Source organism: Muscardinus avellanarius (assembly GCF_963383645.1).
Source record: "Muscardinus avellanarius genome assembly, chromosome: 4".
Lineage (NCBI taxonomy): Eukaryota > Metazoa > Chordata > Mammalia > Rodentia > Gliridae > Muscardinus > Muscardinus avellanarius.
Window position 1 is genome coordinate 68,662,731 of NC_137789.1, and position 12,019 is coordinate 68,674,749.

Sequence of the window (12,019 nt, forward strand, 5' to 3'; positions counted from 1 at the left end):
AAATGGTTTTAAATAATGGAATAGCAGTTATAACTGAATTAAAATACATTGTTTTACATATATATTGCTCTCTCAAATAAAATTTATTTTTCTTATTTTGGAAAATATATTTCCAAAGTAAAATTCAACTTAAAAATATTCATGAGGCCAGGCGTGGTGGCGCACGCTTGTAATCACCACGCTTGGGAGGCTGAGAGAGGAGGATCGCATGGGTTCGAAGCCAGCCTCAGCTACTTAGTGAGGCTTTCAGCAACTTAGTGAGACCCTGTTTCCAAATAAGATATAAAAAAGGTCTGTATAGCCCAGAGGTAGAAAGCCTCTGGGTTCCACCCCCAGTACCACACACACACACACAAAAAAAAATTATATATATATTCATGAGGGTAAGGAATGTGGCTTAGTGGTAGAGCACTTTGAACATGTGCAAGGCCCTGGGTTTGACCCCAGCAAAGCAAAAATAAATAAGTAAATAATTTGTATGAGGAGATTTCTGTTGGAGCTAAAAACCTATATTTCCTTAACTAAAAATAAAATACATTCTATATACAGAAGATTAATAATTTTTCATGAAAGAAATAAGCCTAAAAAGAAAAAAGTTATTTGTAAACTTTCTTGTGATCTATAGGAAACATAAAACATTAACTTACTATCTTTATCATTCAACTTTATTCTATTTTTCTAAAGCATTCTGAAAACAACAGAAAGACACCTTGAGATAAAGGCTGATAATGTACATTGAAGGCTGAAATATGTACACTGTATAGATATTATAGACAGCAGGTGTTAGCAAGGCAATTATGATCAGAGAATAAAGCAGGGGACTTGAATTTTGGTCACAGTTGCACAAAAAAATAAAGCTTGGTTAAGTATTCAGTAGGCAAAGCATACACAAAGCACAAAATACAGACTAATGAATATTTCACATGCTTACGTTATTTCAACTTAGTTCTTACATGCAACTTCATGAAAGTCTAATGTAAAGAAAGTGTGTGTTAAATGCTTTCTTTTCCCTAAAACAAAACTATTTAAAACTGAAAATCAGTTAATCATTGCACCTTTTACAATGCCACAGAAGAAGAAAAAATAAATGATTAATTTTTAAAATTACCCAGCAACTCCATTGCATCATCTTCATTATCAATATCTTCTTCTGTCACTGATGGGGCAGGGCTGTGGACAGACTCGAAGGAATCCTGAGAAAGCATTGCTGCCAGAAGCTTCTTATGTTGCTGCTGCTGCTGTTTTAATCCTTTTGTCTTGGGCTCCATCTTTAAGCTGAAGAAATGAATGTTAATAAGCTGTGGTGAGTAAAAATATTTAACAATCTATATATATTTCATTCAAATGATTTTGTTGTACAAATTTATAGATGTACTATTAAAGTCTTCCCCAAGGATGATGAAACTATAGTTTCTCTGAGATATCTTTTGGTACCTTACTAACAAATCCCCAAATGAATGTTGGGGACTGAAAACTCATGCAGTCTCTATTCTTCTTCTACCCACTGCTGCTATGTAGAAATTAAAGCCCATGGTATTAATAAATTTTTATGATATATTTTTAAGAAGAGCTAGAAAACAGGGTATTGTGGCACATTCCTATAATCCCAGTATTTGGAAAGCTGAGACTGGAGGATACCGAGTTCCAGACCAGCCTCAGCAACTTAGGGAGACCCTTTGCAACCTAGTGAGACCCTGTTTCAAAATAAGAAATAAAATACAGTGTGGGGCTGTGGTTCAGAGGTAAAATACACCTGTTTTAAATCCCCAGTGCCATACATACAAATAAAATCAGATTATTATTCCCTATTTACAAAACACACAGATGTCAATCCAAATACAGGTAATGGAAAAAGTAAGATTTAAAAACAAACTTAAATTTCTTTTACATGTGTGCATTCAGTTGTCCAACACCACGTCACTTCAACTTCAGTTCCTTTACCTCCCCATTACAGTTTGGATTTAGAAGGTTCCCCCAAAGCTTAAGACAATGCTGGAAGGAACTGAGGTAGAGCCTGGTTGGAAAAGGTGGGCCACTAGAGAGATGGCCTTGAGGGTAATATCTGTCCTTGGTCTCTTTCTCTCTGCTTCTGGCTGCCATGAGCAGCTTCCTACCACCATGTTGTTAATGATGTTCCTGCCTTGGAGTTGGCCACCATAGACTGATCCTCAAAAACCATGAGCCCAAATAAACCTCTACTCAAGTTGTTTTTATCAGGTATTTTGGTCACAGTGACCAAAAAAAAGCTGACTACAACATTTCCCTACTGCTTTTACTGTGTGTCATGTGATGACATAACTTTTTTTCAATATAAAACTTAAGATAACCATTATATATACTCATATTTAAGCTATGCTTTCTTCATTCCAGATGTTACAAAATTCTCTATTTTATCATTTCCTTTCTGTTTGAAGAACTTCCTTGTTCATTCTTTAAATGGAACAAGTATTAGCAATCCATACTTCCAGTTAGTTTTCTTTTGCATAAGAATGTCTTTATTACCTCTTCATTCCAGAATATACTTAGAACTTGTGATTGACTGCTCATTGCTTTTGACACTTCCTCTGGCTTCCATATTTTCAGATGAAAAATCCATGATCATTTAAATGGATGTTTCCCCAAAGGTAATCTGATATTTATCTCTGGCTGCTTTCAAGAGTCCTTCTTTGATGTTTCCAGAAGTGTACTTATGATACAACTTGGTGTGGAATTTCTGATTTTATCCTACTTGTGGACTTCTCAGGTTGTTGAATCTGTAGATAATGTCTCTCACCATTTGGAAAGTTTCCAATAGCCTTATTTCACATTCTTATTCAGTTCACTTACATTTTTCTCCCTTTCTAAAACTAAGCAATTGGTATGCCAGAAATTTTACCATTTTCTTTAAGGTCCCTGAGGCCAAGTCATATCTTTTTTTCTCTCTATTTTCTCTTTTGTTTAGAGTAAGTAAATTCTGGGTATGTCTTGACCTGCAGTGATATTCTATCTTCTGTGGTCTCCACTTTACTATTGATTTCATACAAGTTTTTTATTTTCATGTTTTCTTTTCAAGTTATAGAATTTAAATTTTGTTCTTTTTTATAATTTCTGTTTCATTGCTGATATTGTTTCAAGAGAATTTATAACTGCTTATTGAAGCACGTTTGTGATTATATTTATTTATTTATTTATTTATTTATTTATTTATTATGATGATGAGGACTGAACTCATGGGTGTTCTACCTCTGAGCTGTACTTCCAGATCAATTTATTTTTTATTTGAAAACAGGGTCTTGCTAAATGCTGAGTGTCCCACTAAGTTGCCAAGGCCAGCTTTGAACTTGGTATCATCCTGTCTCAGCCCTCCAAGTACTGGGATTATAGGTATACATCATCATGGCTAGCTATGATGATTACTTTGAATTACTAGTCAAGATAATTCTACCACCTAATTCACCTCAATGATGGCATCATTTTGACTTTTTTTTTATCATTCGACCTTTGATTATCCTGGTTCTTGGTATGAATATGAATGGTGCATTTTAATATTCTTCCCTGCACAATTTGGTTATTATTTCAGGAGTTTCTGGGTCTCTTATAAGTCTTTTAGTTTAGAAGGCAGCTACCTCAGATCCTGGACACTTTTTGTAGCCTGCAGTTCCAATAATTTTATTGTCAAAGTTCCTATAACACTATCTTGATTTGCATGGTTTATCTGGTGTTGCTCTGGCTCCCATTCATTGGTCACTGCCAGTGCTAAATGAAGGGGCAAAACATCCCCATCATCTCAGTTAATAATCTGCTGTCTCTAGGCGGATGAAGGAAGTATTCGACTGTAGAAACAAATAGGTTTTCCATACCAAGCTTTGCATAAAAGGATTCTTTTTACTGATGCCCTTTGTTGCTAATGTGCAGGTTGGAAATGCCTGCTCCGCAGGGTAGAAATCAAGTCCCTTGCAATCCTGCCTTCCTCCTACATCTCTCACATCTTTCCTCTGGTTGCCTTTTGCTTTATTTCAGGGTTTAGGGTTGTATTTAGTGGGTGGAACAGAGAGAAATGAATTTGTGCAATCTTTTCCCAAAAAAATGTGGCAGATGATTTCTTAATTAAAAAGGGCACATCACACCTTTACACTGGAAAAATCTGGTTGATCAAACTAAGTATCATCAGCCATAGGGCAAACATATTGTATATCTCCTGATATGATACACTAAGGAAGTACACAATATCATCCAGGAAAAACTCTTTCCAAAAATATTTTGCCTGAATTTAATCAGGAAATAGACAAATGTAGATATGAGAACAGTTTTTCAAGATAATGGGCATGTAGTCCTAAAGAATGCAAATGTCATGAAAGAAAAAAGACAGAGGATTTTTCTGGATTTTAGAAGACTAAAGAAACCTGACAAATTCTATGCATGATCCTTTATTGAATGTAAACCTTATAAATACATATGCAAACAAAAATCCACAAAAGAATTTACTGGGAAAATAGGGTAAATTAGAAATGAGGAGAAACTTGAAAATAGCATTATGAGTATTATTTTTAAATGTTTGGGTATAATAATTATATTATTAATAATTAATATTTATATAAGAAAGTATCATCATTCTTAGGAGATACATACTAAAGATTTAGAAATTTAACATGTTATTATATCTATAGCTTGTTTGTAGAGACTCAGAAAAAATGTTGAATAGACAGTTAATATATAATAATAAATAGATAAAAACCAAATATGACAAAATATTGACATGAAGTATATGTGGATACTGATAATTACTACTTATTTTTCTAACCCATGGGAGGTCTACCTCTAAGTTACACCCCCTACCCCCTTTTATGTTTTATTTTGAAACAGGATCTTGTTAAGTAACTAAGGGTCTCACTAAGTCACTGAGTTTAGCCTCAAACCTGTGATCTTCCTGTCTCAGCCTTCTGAGTACTAATATTTCAGGCATGTGCCATGATATCCAACTGATAATTACAACTGTCAAATTTCTGTGGTTTGAAATTTTTAAAGTAAAGAATAAGGAGAAAAATAAGAAAAAATATATGAAACTATGCCTTTATGAGTAATATCCATTTCAGTTTTACTTTTTATTCCAACTTAGATCTCCAACATAAACAGGATTATTGCTGAAATGTTACAAAACAGAAGCTTTTTAAAATAATTTTTACGTCCTTTTTTCTTTTTTGTCTTTTCCTGGAACTGGATAGAACCCAGAGCACTGCACTTGAAAGTGAAGCACTTTCTCATGAAGCTATGTCCCAGCCACTTAAAATAATTTTAAAAAACATTTTAGTAACTATAAGCTTTTAAATGATTAAAATTATTTAACTCTATATTAGTAGATTTTTTTGCTAATTGATAGAATAAATTTATTTAGCCCTAGTTCCTCTCCATGGAATCAATCTTCTGCATCATTTCTGTGTGCCTGATAACTGAAAAATAATGTGAAAGTTTGAAAGTCACCCTGACCAACTTTTTTCACTGAGAAATAAAAAATCAAAACAAAATTTTAATTTAGATTTCTTAGTTGATACCTAAGATGTAAAACTATAATTTATAATAAGTTATTTTGAAAAAAATGATATTCATTTATTATTGTAGCCCCAATTAGCTTTTGATTAGGAGAAAGGCCATATGTATTGCTTTAAATAAATAACAAAGTCTATTTATAAGATGAATAGCACTGGGAAAAGTATTACTTTGCTTCTTATTTTATATCTATAATGTAGATTAGTTTTATCTTCTATATAAGATGATTTGACCATTTATTTATTTTTATTTTATTTTATTTATTTTTTTTTTTTTGGTGGTACTGGGGGTGGAACCCAGAGGCTTTCTACCTCCGGGCTATACTCCCAGACCTTGTTTATATTTTATTTGGAAACAGGGTCTCACTGAGTTGCTGGAAGCCTCACTGAGTAGCTGAGGCTGGTTTTGAACCCATGTGATCCACCTGTCTCTGCCTCCCAAGCGCGGGGATTACAAGTGTGCGCCACCACACCCCGCATGATTTGACCTTTTAAAAAGGTAAATATATAAGGCCAGGAATAGTAGCACATGCTTGTAATCCCAGCATTTGGGAGGCTGAGACCAGAGGATCACAGTTTGAGGACAGCCTCAGCTATTTAGTGAGGCCCTCTGCATTTGAGTGAGACCTGGTTTCAAAATTAAGAATAAAAAATAGGGCAAGGGGGTATAGCTCAGGAGTCAAATGCCTCTGGGTTCCACCCTCAGACCCAAACAAAAAAGGCAAATGTGTATAACAGATTGACAAAGAGCTGTACTAATAAATTTGTTTAATAAATCTAGCAAATTTTCCTTTATGATTATTTATTTATTTATTTATTTATTTATTTACTTTGATACTAGGAATGGAACCTCTGAGCCATAAAACCCAGCCCTATTTTTATTCTTTATTTTGAAACAGGGCCTCACTGAGTTGCTAAGAACCTCACTAAGTATCTGAGGCTATCCTCAAACCACAATCCTCCTGTCTCAGCCTCCCAAATGCTAGATTACAAGCATGTACCACCATCCCTGGCTTGTATTTTTTTTTTTTTTTTTTTGGTGGTACTGGGGTTCCTGGAAACCCTTCTACATCCAGGCTACACTCCCAGACCTATTTTAATACTTTTTATTTGGAAACAGGGTCTCTTAAGCCAGCACTGCTAGCTTCAAACCTGCACGATCCTCCTGTCTCCGCCTCTCAAGCACGGGGATTACAAGCGTGCGCCACCTTGACTGGCCTCTGGCTTGTATTTAATATGCTTGTAATCCCAGCATTTGGGAGGTGGAGACCAGAGGATCACGGTTTGAGGACAGCTTCATGTACTTAGTGAGGCCCTCCACAACTTGGTGAGACCCTGTCTCAAAATAAAGAATAAAAAATAGGGCAGGGTGTAGCTTAGAGATCAAATGAATGCCCCTGGGTTCCATCCCCAGACCCACAAAGAAAAAAAACTTAAAAGATAACAAAATATTTTATGATATCTTATACATAGCAAAATATGATTTATGTTTTCATGTCAAAAGACAGCAAAAGTTCAAAGCTGGGCATGGTGGCACACGATTGTAATCCCTGCGCTTGGGAGGCTGAGACAGGAGGATTACGCAGGTTTGAAGCCAGCCACAGCTACTTAGTGAGGCTTTCAGCAACTTAGTGAGACCTTGTTTCAAAATAAAATATAAAATAGGTCTGGGAGTGTAGCCCAGAGGTAGAAGGTCCCTGGGTTTCATCCCCAGTAGGAAAAAAAAAATACAGTAAAAGTTCTAAAGCAATTTTCCCCCTTAGGAGCAGAAAACATCTCAATGGTTAAAACAGATGTTTTTCTTGCAGGCAGCAGATAGATGGACTCTGGTGTTTAATCTATTATGCCACCTTATGACTTTTTCTGGGAAATTGAGGCCATTTATATTCCATGTGATTACTGAGAGATGATTTCTTATTCCTAAAATTTTGAGTTTTTAATTCTGTTTGAGGTAGTGTTTGTTTTTTGCTTAGTTGCTTTTTGATGAAAATTATTGTTTCTCTGGTTCTGGCATTTATTACTTATTTCTTCTTTACAGTTAATCTCTGAGTATCTTCTCCAGTGCTGGTTTGGAAGACATAAATTCTTTCAGCTTCTGTTTATCATGGAATTTTTTTTATTTCTCTGTCTAATTTGAGAGATAATTTTGGTGGGTATGAAATTTTTGTCTGTAAGTTTTTCTTTCAGAGTTTTGAATATGTTGCTTCAGGATCTTTTGGCCTTCATGACTTGATTTGGGAAATGATTCTAATTGGTTTGTCTATGTCACTTGGTCTTTTGCTTTTGTTGCCTTTAAGATTCTCTCCAAACACACCTTACAAGTAAAGATGGTCACATACTAAAGGTAAAGGGCTAGAACAAGGTAATCTATGCCAAGAAAACATAAAGAGAAGCAGGAGTAGCAACTATGATATCAGAAAAGTTAGACTTCTAGCCCAAGCTTTTCAGAAGAGACAAAGCAGGTCATTTTTACCAATAAAAGGAAAAATCCAGCAAGAGGAAATAACATTGATCAACATTTATGCCCAAAACATAGGTTCAGCCACTTTCATAAAACAAACTCTTTGTGACATTAAGTCACATGTAGATCCTAATACAATAATACTGGGGAATTTCAACACTCTTCTCACACCACTAAAATAAACATCTAGATAAAAGCTCAGTTAAGAATCCTCAGACCTACAGAATACCATCAACCAAATGGGCCTATTAGACAAATACAAATATTCTATCCAACTACAGAAGAATTCACATTTTTCTCAGCTGTTCACAGAACTTTCCCTAGAATAGATCACATCCTGGGCTGCAAAGAGAACACGAGCAAATTTTAAAAAATGTGACATACTTCCCTGTGTCTTTTCAGACCATAATGGAATGAAACTAGAAATCAACTATAAGAAGAACCAGAGAACCCACATAAACATATGTAGACTGAATAGAACACTACTGAATGAAAAATGGGTCATAAAAGAAGTAAGAAATATAATCAAGAAATTTCTAGAAACAAACCCAAAATTAGAGATACAACATATCAAAACTTCTGTAACACCTTGAAGGAAGTTTTAAAAGGAAACTTCATAGCACTAAGAAGCACCCACATGAGAAGAACATTGATGTGGTGCTACATGCTTGTAATCCCCATATTTGGGAAGGTGAGACAGGAGTATCTCAGTTCACAGCCAGCCTCAGTTACTTAGTGAGCCCTTTGCAACACAGTGAGACTTTGTTTCATATTAAAGAATAAAAAAAAGGCTAGGAGTGTAGCTCAGAGATAGAATTCCCTTAGTTTTCATCCACAATACCTCAAAAAAGAACAAATAATCACCAAATAAATAACCTAATAACACACTTCAAAGCCCTTGAATAAAGGAACAGTCTAACCCCAAAGCCAGTAGAAGACAGGAAATTATTAAAATCAGAGCTGAAATCAATGAAGTAGAGAATAAAAAAAAATATAAAAAATTAACAAAACCAATAGCTGGTTTGTTCAAAATACAAGCAAGATAGATAAACCACTAGTCAACCTAACCAACAGAAAGAATCAATCCAAATTAAGAAAATAAGAAGTTGGGTATGTGGCACACAACTGTAATTAATTCCAGTATTTGGGAGGCTGAGACAAGAGGATCTCGGTTCGTGGACAGCCTCAGCTACTTAGTGAGGCCTTTCACAACTTAATGAGAGCCTGTTTCAAAAATAAAGAATTAAAAATAGGGCTGGGAATGTAGCTCAGAGTTAGAATGTCCCTGGGTTCCATCCCCAGTACCACAAAAAAAAAAAGAAAGAAAAGAAAAGAAAAGAAAAGATGAAAAGTAGATATTTCCAGCAACAGCATAGAAACCCAGAGGATTATCAGAAACTACTTTGAAAAACTATACTCCAACAAAATGGAAAATCTGGAAAAAATATTGACAACTTTCTAGATAAATACAACCTTTCTAAACGGAGTCAAAAAGATATAGAAAATTTAAACCAACCAAAAGCAATCAAAAAAATTGAAGAAGCAATAATGTCTACCATCAAACAAAAGTCCAGGACCAGAAGGTTTCCCAAGTGAATTTTATAAAACCTTTATAAAAGAGATAATTTTAATACTCCTCAATCTAATCCGTGACATATAAAGAAACAGGACTCTCCCAAATACATTCTATGAAGCCAACATTACCTTAATACAAAAACCAAACAAAGAGAACCCAGGCCTATATCATTGATGAGCTTAGATACAAAACTGCTAAACAAAATATTAGCAAAAAGCATTCAAAACCACCTCAAGAAAATTACATGCCATGATCAAGTAGGGTTCATGCCAGTGAGGCAAGGCTGGTTCAACATATATAAAAAAAATCCATGTAATTCATCATATAAACAAAACCAAGACAAAAATACATGATCATTTCAATAGACACTGAAAAAGCATTTGACAAAATCCAAAATTCATTTATTCTAAAAGCACTGCAGAGAATCAGTATAGAAGAAACATGCTTCTACATCATAAAGGCAATCTACAATAGGCCAACATCATATCAAATGGAGAAAAACTGTGAGAATTCTAAAAACAGGAACAAGACATGGATGTCCATTATCACCACTCCTTTTTAATATAGCACTTGGGACTAGCCAAAGCAATAAGGCAAGAGAAGAAAATCAAAGAATACAAATAGGAAATGAAGAACTAAAACTATCACTATTTTCAGATGACATGATACTCTGCATAGAGGACCCAACAAACTCATTCAAAAAGCTTACAGTACTGATCAACAAATTCATCAAGTGTCTGGATACAAAATAAATCTTAAAAAATCAGAAGCTTTCCTGTATGCCAACTATAAATCCACTGAAAACAAAATCCAGAAAAAACTTCCCCTCAGGATATCGCATAAAAATATTTAAGAATAAACTCAGCCAAAGAGGTAAAACTACAAAGAAAATGATAAAACATTGAAAAAATTTGAAAAAGACCTTAGAAGATGAAAAAAAATCTTCCATGTTGTTTAATAGGTAGAATAAATATCATCAAATGACCATTCTTCCAAAAGTGATTTTTTTTTTGGTGGTACTGGGGGTGGAACCCAGAGGCTTTCTACCCCCGGGCTATACTCTCAGACCTTTTTTTAATATATATTTTATTTGGAAACAGGGTCTCACTAAGTTGCCGAGAGCCTCACTAAGTAGCTGAGGCTGGCTTCGAACCCGTGCGATCCTCCTGTCTCAGCTTCCCAAGCATGGCGATTACAAGCATGCGCCACCATGCCCGGCTTACCAAGGTAAGTAAAATATCAGATGCTCTCCCTTATGTGCAGAAGGTAGGGAGAAAAAGAGTAATAGCATGAACTCTAGATGAAGGAGAAACCAGATGAGCAAATAAGGTGACCTGAGGGGGATGGGAGGGTGAAAGAGGAAAATTACCTGATGTGTATGATGTACATTCATCAACATATCAAAGTCAATCACTAAGCCAAACATGAGAGGAAGGGAAGGTGGAGTGAATGTGGTGGGAACTGAGGAAGGGATAAATGAGTGATGTGTGCATGTATGCCTCTACCATCTTGCACTCCATTAAGATGTATGATTACAATGCAACCATAAAAATTTAAAAATAAGTAAATAATTAAGTAAATGCATTCCTAAGTAAATAGAAAATAATGAAACTTGAACTTATCCAAATGATTTCTTTAATGTTCTGGAATAAGTGCATGATTTACTTTTTACTTTAGAAATTTTTCAGCCATAAGGGACAATTTTTATACATCATATATATTGTTAAGACTTTTGCTTTTATCTTTGTCAGTCTAACTTTTTACCAATAAACATCCTAATGCTTAAATTTTCATATCAAAATATTTATAAATTCCCTTTTGACTTGATTTCTGCATTACATATTTTTATCATGTCCACAATAGCAAAAAATTAAACAATATTACATTTATTTCTTTCTTCTTGTACTTTTTGTACAAAGAATATCCCCTCTTCAATCCATTTTCTTTCTTTTAATCCTGATTGATTTCCCATCATGCCACTTAAAACTACTTGAGTTTATGACTTCTATTGGTATTTTTTACTTGTTTATTTATTTATTTATTTTTATTTTTATTTTTATTTTTGTGGTACTGGGATGGAACCCAGGGGCATTCTATCTCTGAGCTACACCCTCAGCCCTATTTTTTAGTCCTTTTATTTTTTGAAATAGGGTTTCACTGAGTTGTAAAAGGCCTTGATAAGTAGCTGAGGCTGTCCATGAACTGTGATCCTCCCATCTCAGCCTCCCAAATGCTGGGATTACAAATGTGCACCGCCATGCCAGGCCTTGTTTATTGTTTATCTCTCTACAGAGGGGACATTTGTTCACTGACACATTATAAGTAACTATGAGCTTTAATGAAAAGAAAAACTAAATATAAAGTAAATTTTGCTTTAACTTTAATATTTAATATGTATTCTAAATAGTAAGCATCCCACAAATTTTAAGCTGCATTTGCAATCTAATAACAAGGATGAGT

At 34.6% G+C, this 12,019-nt stretch overlaps 1 protein-coding gene across 6 annotated transcripts in view; it reads right to left on the minus strand.

Annotated features, from left to right (window-relative positions):
• Positions 1 to 12,019, minus strand: part of LOC308261871 (uncharacterized protein C8orf34 homolog) — a gene marked incomplete at both ends in the record, with an annotated part of 438,078 nt that overhangs the window by 274,674 nt on the left and 151,385 nt on the right. For 5 of the 6 annotated variants that reach the window (XM_080694054.1, XM_080694051.1, XM_080694053.1 and 2 more), the window contains one exon: positions 1,109 to 1,275. In XM_080694054.1, the coding sequence (XP_080550180.1) occupies positions 1,109 to 1,275 (167 nt within the window). Of the gene's footprint in view, positions 1 to 1,091; positions 1,276 to 12,019 lie in introns of those variants that run through there. The other variant, XM_080694055.1, reaches the window with a different exon arrangement.